Source organism: Eptatretus burgeri, chromosome 1, assembly GCF_056783735.1.
Source record: "Eptatretus burgeri isolate ZD-2024b chromosome 1, Ebu_testis_v1, whole genome shotgun sequence".
Lineage (NCBI taxonomy): Eukaryota > Metazoa > Chordata > Myxini > Myxiniformes > Myxinidae > Eptatretus > Eptatretus burgeri.
This window is the reverse complement of record NC_140961.1, coordinates 41,390,037-41,407,822: the sequence shown is the minus strand read 5'-3', so window position 1 is coordinate 41,407,822 and position 17,786 is coordinate 41,390,037. Positions and strand designations below refer to the sequence as shown.

Below are 17,786 nucleotides of genomic sequence, written 5' to 3'. Positions count from 1 at the left end.
GGTATTTTTTGGTTTCCACTCTGAACACTTGGCTTGTATGCAATGAAAATTCCCAAGCACATTCAAATGTCGATTTGTGTATTGTATAATAATACATAGTGTCTGTAAAATTAACATGAAAGTACATTAATGTCTATTAATGTCCTTTTTCCTGCATATGATCAATCTACTGGTTCCTGCAGGGGCCCAATATCACTGAGCCTTTCCAGCACATCTTATGACTCCGCAAAGCCTAACCACATCAGGAAATCTTTACCCATGCAGCGGAACCGATGATGATCAGTGTTCGGCCGGTGAGTCATCGAAAGGTTACTTTATTTCAAGTAACGAAATGACTGGAATGTGGATCCAAAATCCAAAAGGGAATACTGTATACAAAAGTCACTTTGGGAATTACACTCTTCCACAAAAGAAACTACCAATACCTTGCAACTTTTTTCCCCCAAATCCAAGGTTACTGCTCACTCCTTTGTCACCACCCCCTTCTTTTATATCTTTGCAAATGTCACCCTGAGTCTGTCAAGTCATGTTCTTACCTCCAGTCTTTTACAATGGCGACCAAACAGCATCTCATGCTGTCCCTCATCAACAAGGATAGAAGACCAGCTTCTATCCTTGTTTTCTTCCCCTTTGACCCGTGGCTTTCTGAGCACTCTTCAAAACCATTTGAGCTTTTGCTCCTTGCCTAGGTCATGCACAACTCTGCCTGTAAGGATCTAAAAGGGATATCACCTTGCGTCAGTCAAGTGCAGATGGATGATGAGGAAATGAGAGGAAGTGCACTGGTAAAACATCATTTCAAACATTATTGAGCAATCAAGTAAATGAAAGGTTCGCCATTTCGATTTTTGGGAACACCTGGCCACATTTATACCAAGAAAGTGTAGTACATATTCATTCACTCTCTCAATCTCTTTCCCATCCTCTTTCTCAGAATAAATATACCAATTATTTCAAGCTACGCCATCAGCGATGTCGCATATGCTAGCTGCCAAGCATAAAAGCCCCTCGTTGGTGAAGTGACTGCAATTTAATACGAACGAGATTGTCTCACTGGCACAATATCAAAACTCATTACTTTACGTTTGCAATACACGATCTATAAGAACGACAGAGCTAATGAAGAGACAGCAATCGTCAAAGAATAACATTCACTTGTTTTCTGGGGGGGGGGGGGGTTTGTTTTTTGAACAGAAAGAGATAAGCAAACGGAGATGGCAAGCGTTTTGAGTGCCACTCACTGACACACTCACGTCGGGGTGTTCCTTCACTGGCACGTACAACTTCTCGTGCAGCTGCACAATGGGGCCGGTAGGTGCTGGGAGCTGCAAGCTTCGCTTTGCCCCAGAATTGCTGACCGTTTCATCGTACATCGCCCTACGCACCCGGCTTATTTCTGCACACATGCACCGATAAACATGCGACATCAGTGCACAGAACTGTGACGTTGCTTAACCACAACACTGAAAGATCAACTCTTATCAGTATACGCAAGTAATATAAATAAATAAATAACTTTTCCATCTCAAATTATATGAACACGTTATCTTGTGTTAAATGCATTGCCTTTCCTTTAAGAAGGAAATTATGCAGATATTGTTTTAGCAGAAATACTCCTGCCACTCTCACTGGCACATCACCAGGAAATGCCTCTCACACCGGCACTTGAAAATAATTGCGGTACAATTGCTCAAGAATGTTTTTCTTTTGATTAAAGGCAGTTTCTATAGTTAAAAACATCATTAAAATCTTCATGATGTAAACGAAATAATTATTGTTTTATTTGGATATTCTGATATTTCAGTTACATCTGTTTGCTTAGTTCTCCCACTAATGAGATGTAGTCTCTGTTAAGTAAATCAGATGATACTTCTCAATCAATTATACAGAGTGGGGCAGAGAAACAGGAGATTTTAAAAACTCGGGAATGAAATAAACATTTTGTATTTGCGAAGTTACAAATATATCATCTTAAAGTACATAGCATGCCATTTATTTCTTGAAGATCACATCGTCGAGGTGACCTCCATCTCTACACGGGCATTCCTCGGGTCTTCCACGCATGTTCCCCATGACGCGGCGTAACATCTCCAAGAAAATTCCAGCAATTTTTTTTGACGAAGCCTTTCTTTCAGCTCTTCAATAGTGTGGGTGATGAGCTTTTTAAGTGCTCCCATAAAAAAAAGTCACATGCTGACAGGTCTGGGGACCTTGGAGGCAAAGTAATGTGACTATTCCTGCAGATTATGTGGTTATGAAATGGTAGTCGTATGGCGGCCATTGACACTCTGGTGGTACGAGACGTCATACCATCTTGTTGAAACCAACTGGCCTCATTAACTTGAGGAAACCTTGTAGCTAGTTGATCAGTCGAAAAGGTTGCAATCATGTTGGTATAGCGGAGATCGGTATTTTTAATCTCCCGTTTCACTGCCCCACCCTGTACTTACCACACAATGAAAAGGCACAGTATGGAGCACAAGTATGGCTTGTATAAAAGCTGTATACAGTTTCCAGAGAAGAACAGATGTACAACCACACCAAAAAAAAAAAAGCCAAAGGTGTTGTCATAAGCATGTGACGAACCGGTAAACATTCACCACCAGAAATGTTTCCCCTTCCTTTGGCCTAATATCGGACAGCTCCACATGTACCTCGGTGAGACTTTCGGGTGAATGAATATTGTTTTATACATCGTTGCTTGCAGTGAAGATTTCTACATTGGATTTTAGGTACATGTTATTACTAAAAGTATTGGGACAGCAAGGAAATATGCAGATCAGTCACAATTCATAATTGTCCTTCTAGGTCTCAGTGTTATTGACCTTGTAGAAATTTCGTAGAAAATGTCTCATGGCTTTTCAAGACAAGTACTGTACCTTGGTGTGACGTAAGGTGCCCCATATAAACACCATTGTCTAATAACAGCTCCATGTGAGCATCGTGTTGTCATGGGAATACCAAGGCATCTCGGACCTAGGCCATTTTGTCTCACACCAAACATAATGTCTCTTTTGTAAACAACATATGATTTTATTGAAAGATTTCTACAAGGGGTCAACACCATTGGTAGATATGTCAGATGTAATAATGCACCATTACGTCTTCAAACAAGTGCAGGTTCACCGATGATCTATTAGATCTGGACTTCAGGCAGCGTTCCAAGACATCCCAGAGAAGTTAATTTATTGGGCTTAGGTCAGGGCTCTGGGCTGATCACTCCAGGTTTTCAACATTGTTATACTCAAACGAATTGCTAACAAACACATCGATATTGCAAGGTGTGTACATACTGGGAGATGCAAGAGCCCTCAATGTAGTATTGTATGAAAGATGTAGGTAGCGCAGCATTACCCAAACTGTCACAATAAGATACACTGTACAATATTTACAAGACGTGGATTTTTTGTTTCTTTTTTTTGTATACATAGTCAAGTCTCATGGAAGAGCTAGTACGAGTACACTGAATGGATCAGGACACAACAGGACAAAAGGAACAGGAGAGAGGGGCGGATCAACAGCAGAGTTTAAGGCCAAGACAGAGGGAGACTTGGACAAACAATGGGTGTGGGGAGGAATGAGGGGCAGGAGAGGATCAATAGAGTGGACAAGAATGAAACTCTCAGGAGGGGAATGGATACAGAAGGAAACTCAGGAGAAAAAACTGGAAATTTGGAAGGAGGGATTTGGTTGGGGGTGAACGAGTGTAAAACATGGTTTTGGATTGGGAATGATCTGAGATGGTGGAAAATAGCTGTCTTGAAGACCTGCAGGGAAGAATGAGATTGAAGGGGATGTGGAAATTGATTCCACAAGTGGGGAAAACGAGGAACAAATGAGTAGAGGTGAGCAGTTGTCCTGGATTAGGTAGTATCACCAGAAGGGAGTTGTGTACGAATCGTGTGCCCTGCAGAAACCTGGGGGGGGGGCACGGAAAGAGCAGAGAGTGTGTTGCTTTACATTGTGAGAAAAAAATGTGCATGTGCGGGTTTGAAGGGTTTATGTCACGTTTCAGTGTGTCCCAATGCTTTTGGTAAGAGAGTCGTAAATATCTCTGCTGGGTGGATTTGAATTGATCTTGGATCAACCGATAAGGACAAAAAGTTTGAAACAGCTATCCAAGATCAGATATGACGTTAACTTTTATTCAAGTCTGTGTACATTTGATTTAATTATTTCGTATGCAGCCTGTGGCTGCAAGTTGCATCATTTATGGTAGTGTGGCTGTGCCACTGATGCAGTGCCCCCGTGTTTCCAATAAGTTGGTACTCATTTTGCCGACCTCGGAAAGATGACAGGCTGAGTCAACCCACCCGGTATTATTTAACGTCAAAACAGGCTCAAATCTAGACTCTAAGATTTTGAGCCAGCCAACCACCTTAACCGTTAAGCCAACAACAAGCTTTTATGTTTTATTGAGACATCCTGTAATATATTATATCATATATATATATATATATATATATATATATATATATATATATATATATATATATATATATATATATATATATACACATTTTTAAGGCAAATTCCATTCCTCTGCATAATGCAATCCATCCTCCTCGTGATGAGCCGAGGGCTGTAGAAAAATTACTTGGCACTACGGAAAATGCCCAGATGGCATCGAGCTTCAGAAGCCAATTTCAAATTGTGCGCTGTCCAAGAAAGATTCCAATCTACTGTAAAATCAAAGAAGTTGCACAAATTGGACTTCCAAAGACTCGTTGCAGAATGTGAAGAAAGAACGAATCGAAAAGACTTTTTGAAGAAATGGTGTCAGAGAGCTCAATATCCTTGGATCGAAAGTTGAATTCCATTTAAAAAAAGGCAAAATTATGGTGAACAAATGTCAATGCAAACATAGTTGAAAATTTGGGTTACACTTTCAGGAATGACTCAAAGAGGATTACGAATTGGACAGGCACTTGCGCTAAAGGAGCACCAACTACCTGAAGTGATTATGACATAGAATGCTGCAGCTGGAAAACAAGACCAGCGAGGAAAACGATGAAGCTCTCACAAATGAAAGAAGACACAGTCAAGACCAAGCAGGCTGCATCAGGCACAGGAAAGTTTTAAAGACTGGCAGGAGCTATTAAAGGAGGCATGATGTCATTGAAGGTGATTGCAAACAAATAACATTGCTATTGAGAATAATTATTAATGCTAAGTATAATCAAGTTAACGTACCAGATTGGAGTCGGCCTACACCACCTTAATTTAGACAATGGAGTAGCATCAACACTGTAATAACAAAGGGAGCTCTGAAGCTTTACTGTTGTGCAAATATAGGCTTGCAGGCCTACTCCAACTTGACAAGGTAACTTTTTGTATTTGTATTCCCAGGTGCAAACAGCAGTGGTTAATAAACGAGAGTTATTGGCAACAGCTGCCATCATGAGTGAGAGATGTGATTAACATCAAATTTATTGTGTTAAACATTTTGGAAAATAAATTAATCTGCTTTCATGAACTTATTGAATGCTGGACAAGATTGATATTCAAGAGTCTGCAGTGTGTTTGGGTTAAGAATGGTTGGGTTAAGAAAGGTTAATGGGTTAAGAAAGCATACATGCTACACATAAAGATCATCGGTTATAATTGGGGATGACAAGAGATGCTACGACAGGTACTTTTTCACCTTGTAACTATATGTGACACCTGGGTGCACAGAGCTTGCACAATTCCTGTTGATGGACCCTGAAACCTTTGTCATTTATTTGTGTTAAACTATCTTCATATATCACATCTTCCAAATAAAAGTATGTCGTAAGTATCAGCAATGGCCATTGGATCTTGTATATTATATTACTCGCTTTCCTCTTTAATTCTGCATTCCACTGTCTGTCCATCTGGTCGAAAACAATTTATGTATTCGATAGGGAGAAAAAAAAATAGGGTGGGAGGAATATGTTATATTGTGAAAAAAATTCCTTGCTAAAACATTCTATGCCTTTGTGCGCACAAAAACACACACACACACACACACACACTTACCAAGATGGCAGCAAGGCTTATTTTGATTTTGTTTTTTAGATGAGCACCCTCTAAATAATCTTCGAAAGGGGTGTTTAAATTTATCCAACCATCCAGTTTTCATTAATGCACCACCTTGGACTTCCATTTGTATGCATGCAAAGTTTGGGGCTGTTGTAAGGTTTCATGGTTTTGGAGATATGGAGGAGATAGACAGACTGACAGATGGACGGACATTTATTATTATACGAGCAAATACCATCCGTCGTTTCGCCGCCGGGAATACGCAGAGGAGAGTAGAAAAAGAGAGGGGAGAGTGAGGAGGTGGAGGGGGAAAGTGAGAGGAGGATGGGGGTACGAGGAGAGGTGAGGTGCGAGGAGGGTGGGAGAGTGAGGAGGGGTGGGGGAAAGGAAGGCAGATTGAGGGGAAGGGAAGGGCAATAAAACACGCCCAAATAGCAACATTTTATTTTTAACCGCCGTGTTCTATATAAAACTGAGAGGGAGCATTTAAAACCCACACTATCAACCTGGCAAATGCCTGCCTGCAAGTATGCATGCTCGTACATGTAGTGAACTTTGCACCCTTCTGCTCAGCTCACTCCAAATCTGATTCATACATGCTACACTCTGAGTAAGTTGTTTTGAATTCAAAACTAAACCGTCAGTCCTAAATAGTTCCTTTAACAGAGGGGGAGGGTGAGGAGTGGGAATGAGGGGGAGGGGCAGTGGGCGTGTGAGGGAGGGAAGGTGTGGTGGGAGGGTGGGGAGAGAAAACGGAGGGGATGGGGAGAGACAGAGACAGAGACAGAGACAGAGACAGAGACAGAGACAGAGACAGAGACAGAGACAGAGACAGAGACAGAGAGAGAGAGAGAGAGAGAGAGAGAGAGAGAGAGAGAGAGAGAGAGAGAGAGAGAGACAGAGAGAGAGAGAGACAGACAGAGAGAGAGAGAGAGACAAAGAGACAGAGAGCAAGAGAGAGAGGAGGGAGAGGGGGGAAGAGAGGAAAGGGGCAGTGAGGAGAGGGAGGAGGGAGAGCGGAGAAGGCAGAGGAAGAGAAGAGGTAGGGGGGAACAAGGAGGGAGGAGGTGTGGCGGAGCTGGGAGGGGTGAGGAAGGGGGGAACCAGGAAGGGGGGTGGGGAGAGTGACGCCTCACAAAACGTAGCTACACACACTGGGAATGGAGAGGGAGAGCGGCTTTGGAAGGAGGTAAGCATGAGGGGAGGGGTTCTCGACTTGCATTTGGCAGTGGGGCTTGTGAAGAAGGTGTAGCAGTACAGAATCAAACAAAAAGCGGTACATTAAAACAGCACATTAACACAGCACGCAGAGACCACCGGGAGATGTCCATGGGGGTGGAGAGGGGAGGGGGTTTGGGAGGAGGATAGCGTAAGGGGAGGGGAATGGAACGCAGCATGAGGGTCGGGTAAGCAGCGTGAGCAGAGGGTTAACAATGTGAGGGGAGGGTAAGCAGTGTGAGGGGAGGGTAAGCAGTATGGGGGGAATGGAATGAAAAAGCAGCATGAGGGGAGGGGAAGGCAGCATGAGTGGAGGGGAAGGCAGCATGAGTGGAGGGGAAGGCAGCATGAGGGGAGGAAGGCAGCATGAGGGGAGGGGAAGGCAGCATGAGGGGAGGGGAAGGCAGCATGAGGGGAGGGGAAGGCAGCGTGAGGGGAGGGGAAGGCAGCGTGAGGCAAGGGGAAGAGAAGGCAGTATGAGGGGAAGAAAAGTGAAAGCAGCATGAGCGGAGGGGAAGGGAAGGTAGCATGAGGAGAGGGGGAGGTAAGGCAGCGTTAAAAGCTATACAAAGTTTAAAATTCTGTTTTAGTGAACTTTTTCAAAAACTTTCAGTTTTTGGCAGGAAAATTGTTCTCAGGCATCCTGACATAGAGACGATACCAATTCTGTTATTATACAGTGCATCTCAATCAATTTCATCCAGACTTTAATATTTCAGAAAGGTTAATTTAGTAGTAGAGAGTGGAGTAATGTTGAGTGTTCCTAAAGGCCCAGTCACACTTTGACATTTTAGCCAGGAATGGCAACGTATAAAAATGCACGTAAAACGTTGGCGTACGCTGAAGTTTTGAGGTTTTTTTTAAAGTTTTGGTCGTATTCATAACGTGTTGGTCGTATACATAATGTATTAGTAACGGGCACAGAACGTTTCGTTGTGTTAAAGATAACTTGTACCAACGAATGCTTAGCCTGTTGTCGGCGTTCACAACCTATGCCCAACGATAGTTTAACTTAGTCATAGCGCGCTGCACGTATCGCCGACGAACTCGTGGCGTTCTCTGTTAAAAACCTGCCGCACGCAGATTTAAATCATAACCGCCTGAAAATTGGAAGTGTCAACATCGCAGTCACACCTTGACGATTTAGCCAGCGTATGCCGACCTATGAAAAATGTGTCTAAAACGCTGGGACACGTCGAATACGGTATGGGTAAGTTGTGTATACGTTGGGAGCACGGTGAAAAACCATGAAGTACGCTGGCATATTACGTGGTACGTCTAGTACGTCGTGAAATTTCAAGCATGCTGAAAATTTTACGACGTACTCGACGTATGGCTCACAAGTTCCGCATACGCTGGCATAAGTTCTTGGCACGCTCCGCAATCGTTTACACACGTCGGCCACACGTTACTTGTAAGTTACTCATAAGTCGAAACACGTCGAGGTAATGTTTAGCATACCCGAAACTTAATTTTTAACCTACGAGTAACGTGCTTTGAACCTATTAGTAGCGTGCTTTGAACCTATGAGTAGCGTGCTTTGAACCTATGTGTAACGTATCTCAAACGCACATTGGCGTATGTGGACGAATTTGATTGACGTCTTCCGGACGACTACAGAACTTACTGAACGTGTTTCTAACTTACAGCTACCGTATAATGGCGTATTGGCAGCGTTTAGGGGAATTGGTATATACAAATGGGCTTCACAAGAGGAACCCGTCAGTGTTCCAGACTCCATGTTGAGTAGATGTCAATGGCAGTAGCAGTAGTAGTAGTAGTAGTAGTAGTAGTAGTAGTAGTAGTAGTAGTAGTAGTAGTAGTAGTAGTTAGAGAGAATTTAGTGTTGTCAATGTTAGTAGTAGTAGTATTAGTATTAGTAGTAGCTGTAGTAGCAGTTCGACAGAATTTAGTGATGTCAGTGTTAGTAGTAGTAGTTCGAGAGAATTTAGTGATGTCGATGTTGGTAGTAGTAGTTCAAGAGAATTTAGTGATGTCGATGTTGGTAGTAATAGTAGTTCGAGAGAATTTAGTGTTGTCAATGTTAGTAGTAGTAGTATTAGTAGTAGCAGTAGTAGTAGCAGTCGTAGTTTGAGAGAATTTAGTGATGTCGATGTTATTAGTAGTAGTTCGAGAGAATTTAGTGATGTCGATGTTGGTAGTAGTAGTAGTAGTAGTAGTTCGAGAGAATTTAGTGATGTCGATGTTATTAGTAGTAGTAGTAGTAGTTGGAGAGAATTTACTGATGTTGATGGTGGTAGTAGTAGTAGTAGTAGTAGTAGTAGTAGTAGTACTTTCAAGTAACGTGATGCAAAGTGTGAACAACGTTCGTGTAGCGTGCTTACAAAACGTTACTCATAGGTTGGAAATATGTTTCGGGTACGCTAAACATTAAGGCCCGGTCACACCTTGACGTTTTAGCCAACATATGCCGATTTTTGAATTTTTTTTCTAAAACGCTGGCACACGTTGAATACGTCATGGGTAAGTTTTGATAACATTGAGAGCATGTTGAAAAACACTGCCATACGTCGTTGTACGCTGGCTTTAAACGTTGTACTTTTTGGTTGTCCTCAAATTTTTTCATGCTTGAAATTTCACGACGTATGCCGGCGTATGACTCACACGTTCCGCTACGCTGGCCACAAGTTGTATGCACGGTCTGCGATCGTTGACAGACGTCAACACATGCTACTTGTAAGTTAATCATAAGTTGAGACACGCCGAGGTAATGTTTAGCGTACCCGAAACTTATTTCTAACCTATGATTAACGTGTTGTTGGCACGTTACGCGATCGTTGCCACACATCGACAGACGTTACTTTTAAGTTACTCATAGGCTGAAAGACGTCGGTATAATGGATCGTCCTTGCGTCAGCGTCCACGGCCACGGCCAGGACACTTATTTGCAGCATTCTTCAAACTTTTCTTCGGCATGACGAGGATGTTCACACTTCGATGTCTAGCTTGGCTATGATTCCAATTGTCCATCGGCAGCGTCTATTTAAAATAGTCGAGTTTGAGCGTTTTAACACGTTCAGAAGAAACGCTTCAAATTTCCAAACCCCAGCGTCAAAAAACAAAGGCGAGTGACAGCAATTTAAATCGTTCATTGTAAACAATGAAAATAGCTGAGTGGTACCATTTAAAAGTCGTTGAGTGTAAAAAAAATCCAATTGTTGAGCGCAAGCGTCTACTTTCAATAGTGGGGTTTGAGCGATTTAGCACGTTCAATAGAAACGATTAAAATTTCCGAGCGCCAGCGTCAAAAACAAAGGCGAGTGACAGCAATTTAAATCGTTCATTGTAAACAATGAAAATAGCTGAGTGGTACCGTTTAAAAGTCGTTGAGTGTAAAAAAAATCCAATTGTTGAGCCCAAGCGTCTACTTTCAATAGTGGGGTTTGAGCGATTTAGCACGTTCAATAGAAACGATTAAAATTTCCGAGCGCCAGCGTCAAAAAACAAAGGCGAGTGACAGCAATTTAAATCGTTCATTGTAAACAATGAAAATAGCTGAGTGGTACCGTTTAAAAGTCGTTGAGTGTAAAAAAAATCCAATTGTTGAGCCCAAGCGTCTACTTTCAATCGTGGAGATGCAGCCATTTAAATCGTTGAGTTTATCATTTAAATCGTTAAATCGTTAAACGCAAGGACGATCCATCATAACCCACACCCTCCCCCTCACACTCACTTACTACTGCCAACATGAACAAACTACTACTACTACTACTAATACTGATACTGATACTGTTACTGCTGACATGGACATCGACTCAAAAAGGACTCGAAAACACTGTTGGGTTCCCCTTTTATGAGCAGCATTTTTATATACCAATTCCCAAAACCGCTGGGAACACGTCTTTATATGGCAGTTGTAAGCTAGAAACACGTTAATTTATTTTTTTTTGTCGACCGGAAGACGTCATTGGAATACGTCTACATACATTGATGTGTGTTGGGACTACATAAAGAATTGGTTCAAAGCACGTCAAACATAAGTTAGAAATAAGTTTCGCATAAAAAAGACATTACCGCGACGTGTTTCGACTTATGAGTAGCTTATAAGTAGCCTTTGTGGACGTGTGTAAAACTTATCCCCATTGCATGCGGAATGTGTGTCATACGCCGAGTACGTCGTAAAATTTTGAACATGTTTAAAATTTCTTGACGTACTCTACTTACTACGACGTATGATAGCGTACTTTAGCGTTGTACTCACGTATACCAAACTTACTCATACCGTATTTGACGTGCCCCAACGTTTTAGACACATTTTTCTTAGGTCGGCATACGCTGGCAAGATCGCCAAGGTGTGACCGCGATGTTGACACTTCCATTTCTACGGCAGTTATGATTCGAATCGTTGTGCGTCAGCCTTTTAATAGGCTACGTCACGACATCGTTGGCGATGCGTGCAATGCGCTATGCCTAAGTTAGACTATCGTTGGGCATCGGTTGTGTAGGCCAACAGGTTCAGCATTCGTTGGTATAAGTTATCTATAAGACAACGAAACGTTCTGTGTCCGTTACCAATGCGTTATACATAAGACCAAGTCGCTATGAATACGTCCGAATCTTTAAAAAAAACATCAAAAGTTCAACATAAGCCAGCGTTTTAGATACATTTTAATACGTTGCCATCGCTGGCTAAAACGTCAAGGTGTGACCGGGCCTTTACCTCGACGTGTTTCGACTTATGAGTAACTTACAAGTAACTGTTTCAACGTGTGTCAACGATCGCATAACGTGCCTACAACTTATGGCCAGCGTAGCGGAACGTGTGAGTCGTACGCCGGCATACGTCATAAAATTTCAAGCATGAAAAATTCTAGGAAAACCCAAAAGTTCAACGTTTAAAGCCAGCATACAACGACGTATGGCAGTATTTTTCAGCGTGCTCTCAACGTTATCAAAACGTACCCATAACGTATTCGACGTGTACCAGCGTTTTAGACAAATTTTCCAAAAATCGGCATAAGCTGGCTAAAACTTCAAGGTGTGACTGGGCCTTAACACCGAACAGATGTCGTTAGTGTTTGATTGAATGATTGTACGTCAACAGTCAGCTGTGTTTTAATAACGCAGTGCAGAATGACAAGATCATATAATTTTCGAGATATAATATCTGTATACATTTTATTGAGACACCCTATATATATATATATATATATATATATATATATATATATATATATATATATATGTGTGTGTAGATGTAATGGAAAAAATGCCCCACCATGCTCGAATGCCAAAACAAGAAAGCCTCCAACGATATAAATCTTAAAAGCTCAATTACATCTCTCCCATACAAGTGGCAAAAATCAGTCAATCATCTCTCACCTAATATATCCCCCCCCCCAGATTGCTGCTCGGATAATATAATTATAACAAGAATTGTTCAACTAGTCAAACTGAGCTGCATGCAAAAGAAGCTTGTCATCATTGCCAAAACGAACCGAGGCAAGCTTGCTTGTTTGCAACTCATTTTGACGAGTTGGGCAATTATGGTTATAATTATATAATCCTAATCGCACCTTGGTGTAATTGATTAGGTGGGAGATGTTATCTTCTGCAAAATGGCAGGTTTATATTTCTAGATTGGGAATTGCTTCTGTCAATTGCAAGTGAGAGAAATAATTGGACCTTTAATAAATATTTATTTTATACCTTTTTTTTTTTTTTTTTTTTTTCTTACACAGCAACTGTGCCAAAGAGAATTTCTTTCACGGAATAGAGGTAAAGGTTATCTTCACAACAAAGTTTTTCAACTTTACTATGAAGATTGCTCTGCACCTTTAGGTCCCCTCTATTGTGATACAACCTTCCGTGACAAACTTCAATATTTACTGCATCACCTCACGAATAATTCAGCAACTTAACTTGCACTGAGCTATAGTGCAAAAGCTACATTGACCTGCAGTTGTTAATTCTGTTAAAATACACAAAAAAATAATCAAAATGGTAAAAATGTTGTTTTGACATTCAATGCTGGCGATATATTGCATTGTACATACATATAAAGTACCCATTAACTGATATAAGGATTAAAGTTGCAAAAACCAATTATTTGAATGGAATTCAAATTGGAAAAAAACCCCTTCAAACAGAGTTTGTAATTTTCATTAAAAGAGCTAACAATTAATACAGTGATTTAATCAACAGGTGCTAATCTTTTGCCCCAATTACCAGTGGATTGAGAAATGTTTATCATTCTTGCCAACCTGCCTGGGAAATCATTTTCATGGCTTCAAACTAAGAGGTAATGCTTCATGATATTCCTTACGCTTCTTGGCAGAAAGCTAACATTCATAAATTGCAAAACACAAAATCTGCAGAAGACATTAAAATTCATACTTGCCACTCCTTACAACTTGTCCACTAGTACTCATTAAATGGGTATAAATATGCAGTTTAAAAAACACTCATTTTTGAGATAATCTGCATTGGGCTGACAGGACATCTCAGATGTACATGCACACTCCTTGGAGCTATCTAGCATGGGTTTGAATCTCGACTCAAGCTCCAAACTGTCATCTTGGTGTTTCCCATGCAAAGACATCATCAGAATGTGTGTGTGCCATCCATTGCAAGGATGTTAATCTGGAGGACCCATCTGCCAGCCATGGTAATTAGTAAATGCAAAGATCCCATTGTGTTTTTTGAACAGAATAGGTGAATTATCACCGGCACCCTGAACAAGTTACAAATTTGTGTACTGACTGACTACTGAGAAAACAATGGCAAACCACTCAGAATAAGACCTGCCAAGAGACTGTTTTGGCAGCACCAAAGCTTTGTCGAGTATGGTAGATTGATGATTGATAACTTCATCTTGGGGGTTTGAGGCAGGAGGCAGGGGTCAGACCGGTGTGCACATGCAGAAGTGTGCACTGGCTGGGCGGCTTGGAAAGAAGTGATAAAAATTCCCCAAATTTTTGCATACGTAATAAATAGATGATCTCTTATGAAATGTGAGGTTGCACAAGATTGGTATTCCATTGTATTTTTATTTCATTCTATATTCATCATTATTTTGAATAAAACGCCAGTACGTTCTTGACCAGCTCAAGACTAATATTAAATGTCTCGAAAAGGCGATGCGTTTGAACCAGCCAGCTGTACAAAGAGAGCATAAATGGCTGCACACCTATGTGGCCAGTAACTGGCATCATCAATTGCTTTCAGCAACAGAAGAACCTGTTTCATGTTTTTACATATTTCAGTCATTTCCCCCTGTTGTTTGCATCCTTTCCCATGAGGCAGCAAGAACAAGCTGGGTGATGTGTGTTCGAGGTTCACTCTTCATGTAGTTCGTTCTTGTAGTTGCATACAGAGGTTTCCCTGATATTTCTGAGTGGAAATGGAATGATCAGCTGACTTGAATGCTGAACATGTGATGAGATGTGATGAACAATTTTTGTTTTAAAGTTTATATTGCATTCAAGATTTATGGCGATATTCAAAACTCACGCACTTTTATGCGATGTGCGGCATTAATGTGAGCCACGCGGCCAATGCCACGATGGTGAATGAGTTGCATTCTCGAGTCATACAATAATTTACTCTAGCTCTTCCGTCCATACACCTTGGCATCCGCCAACTCATTGATTATTGATGCTGCGGTGTTGTTCTGCTTGAGCTTATGATGTTAAGAATGAAAGAGCTTCTGCACAAGCTTTACATGCTCCATAAAAAATGTCCCCACAGTAACAGCTTACATAAATACATAAATCATTGCACAAGACCACACACCCACCCAATGCAAATGTGTCCCACTGTGGGTCCAACAAAAATACCTTCAAAGTGTGTCAGGCCAAAGCATTAAAATGAATGATTGGAAGAAATATTGAATTTTCTGCTGAAATACAGATACTTTTTCTGAATGGATTACAAACATGTTTGTGTGTCCTTGAAGTATTGTTCAAGATAAATACTATACTAGCACACACACACACACACTTTTATTTATTGTACAGTATCGGCTCTTCCTAAAATATATTATAATTTAAAGGATTGCTCGAAATGATGTTAATTTCACAACATCCAATGTCGAACATTATTTAAATTGTAAACCTCAAAACATAGTTCCCTTACCTGAAGTAAGAACCTCAACCTGTAAGTAATTGACTAACAGCACATCCACCCCACTGACCACTAAATCAAACTGTTATTCGAATATTCAAACGGTTATTTTCCTACATGCTGCCCCGTCTCCTAACAACCATCAAAAATGGTTGAAAATATATGTATAGTTTAAAATAATGTATTTATATAAATATCTCGTTAATAATATTTTTTACTATTCGTATTGTGTTTCACTAATTCTATTCGGTGTCGTTTTATGATCTTAAAGAAAACTTGTTTTAATCTGCTAACTGTAGCTCCCCGTGTTAGCATACGTGTGACATGCTGTTTTAATTTGTTGATATGTTCAGTGCTGGGTGGCTGCTCTCATGGTCGTAATTATTACCTCCACCACTGAAGGTGTTTGTCTGTCTATATGTGAACAGGATATCTCAAAAAGTTGTGGATGGATTCGGGAAACAAAACAAAACATGGTGGGCAGGTTCAGTGTGTGACAAGGACGAACTGGTTAGATTTTGGTGAAGATTCAGATTCGGATATTAGAATTTTTAAAGTGGTTCTTCACCATTAAATAATAGAGGTAAAAACAACATATAGCACGATATCTAAAAAAGTTGGACTGATTCGGACTAAACTTGGTAGACAGATTGGGTGTGTGACAAGGACGAATCAATTCGATTTTGGTGAAGATTCCGATTCGGATCCGAAATTTTATTAAAATTTCTTCAATGATTCTTCACCATTGAGAGATAGATCCAAAAACAATATGTAGCACGATATCTCAAAAAAGTTGTGGACAGATTTGGACAAAACTTGGTGGATGAGTTGGGTATGTGATAAGAACAAGCCGATTAGATTTTGGAAGTCCGGATCCAGATCCAGCATTTTGGTGGGATACAAAACGTAAACTGTTCAGCCTGGTAGAGGTATGTGCTCTACTGAGTGTTGTTCGAGTTTCACCTGCAACTGTACCAATAGAATAGCTTCTTAGGAATATTGCTGTCCAAGAAAGGTATCTGTACAATGTGGAATGGAAAAGCATCTCGTTTATCAAATAATTTGGTGTGAAATTTATTTCTAATGATATCGATTTCGAATTCCAAAAAATAAACTGTGTTTGGTTTTCCTTATTTAATTCGAGTTATTTTGGATATATATCGTCATGAAGCTGATCAAATACAAACCCATCATTAATTGCGAGCAAATCATCAATGAATCTGAAGATGTTTCCACAATTTCACGCAGTTGTTAGTTCATTCCTGCACATGTTCTGGACTCAATCAGACTTGTACATGTGCCAAAACACATTTACAAAAAAAGGGGCTGGATCTGAACCCACGGGTATCCCCACTCTCTGCTGGAGTATCTCATTGCTAAAAGTAAAGAAACTTGTTTAGGAGAAATCGAATACTTTCTTTAAGTTATTTTTGAGAAACAACATGAATGTTGATTTTCCTTTACAGACCAGTTTTCTCGTTTTTGATCGATTACTTTTATTAGCTCCTGCAAATGCTTTATCTACCATTCTGTCTAACGAGGTTACGAGCTTGTCATGTGGATTGTTTGTGTATTACGAAGAAAAATCATAATTTGATAGACATTTAGCCTGACCCATGTGATTAATGTTGTGGATACGATTGATTACAGGTTTGGAATTATTAATGATCCAGAATTTTTTAATACCAGAATAAAACTCTCTGTTCTCCAGGTTTGTCCTTCCCTCTCCCACCCCTCTTGTCTCCTAGCCCACTCGTTGGGTGTTGTGTGTTAGCTCTCATACGAGCCTCAACAATGTATACAAAATAAAAAAATAACAAGTCTGAAGACGACGAATGTTCACGAGCAGTATTTGATGATGTAGATTGTTTCAGAAGTCAAGGATGAGACAATGTGATAATTAATGTTTGACCAAGTTATAAAAATGATCAACATGATGTGGTACGAGTGACAGGTGGTACGAGATGTGGTACGAGTGATTAGCTGCAAAATGTCGAAAACTGGGTTTCACTCAACAACTTTCAAATTTTGACCTTTGCATAACCTTTAAAGGTCACAAAACAATGTTGTGGACATTAAAATAAGGAAACAGGATACGTACTATAGCTTATTGGAGTTAGTTTGTCGAAGGTAGAAAACCTGGTTTGATTCCCACAACTTTGAAAATTTGACCTTTGTGAACTTTAAAGGTCAAAGGTCAAGGATTATGACCTTTGGTGCAAAACTTCCTCCGGAACATTCCAGGAACAATATAATGTCATATAGGCTATATGGCATTTCGCACTCCTCGGATTAACCAGACTTTGATGAAATCAGCGTAAAAACAAACTTGAAGGGGCGCCACGGGCAAGGTGTTCGAGATAGAGCAAAATGGTTTCGAAACTTTAGGTGGGGAATGACCTCAAGATTATGCATAAAAAATATTGTCATCCTTGCTCTCAAAGTTTGGGCGGTCGTATGATTTTTATGTCAAAATTTGC

The 17,786-nt window shown here is 40.5% G+C and overlaps 1 protein-coding gene across 7 annotated transcripts in view; it reads right to left on the bottom strand.

Annotated features, from left to right (window-relative positions):
* Window positions 1–17,786, bottom strand: part of LOC147034330 (KH domain-containing RNA-binding protein QKI-like) — a 554,637-nt gene that overhangs the window by 378,609 nt on the left and 158,242 nt on the right. For all 7 annotated transcript variants that reach the window (XM_085880964.1, XM_085880956.1, XM_085880974.1 and 4 more), the window contains one exon: window positions 1,254–1,396. In XM_085880964.1, coding sequence (XP_085737090.1) covers window positions 1,254–1,396 — 143 coding nt within the window. The remainder of the gene's footprint in view (window positions 1–1,253; window positions 1,397–17,786) is intronic.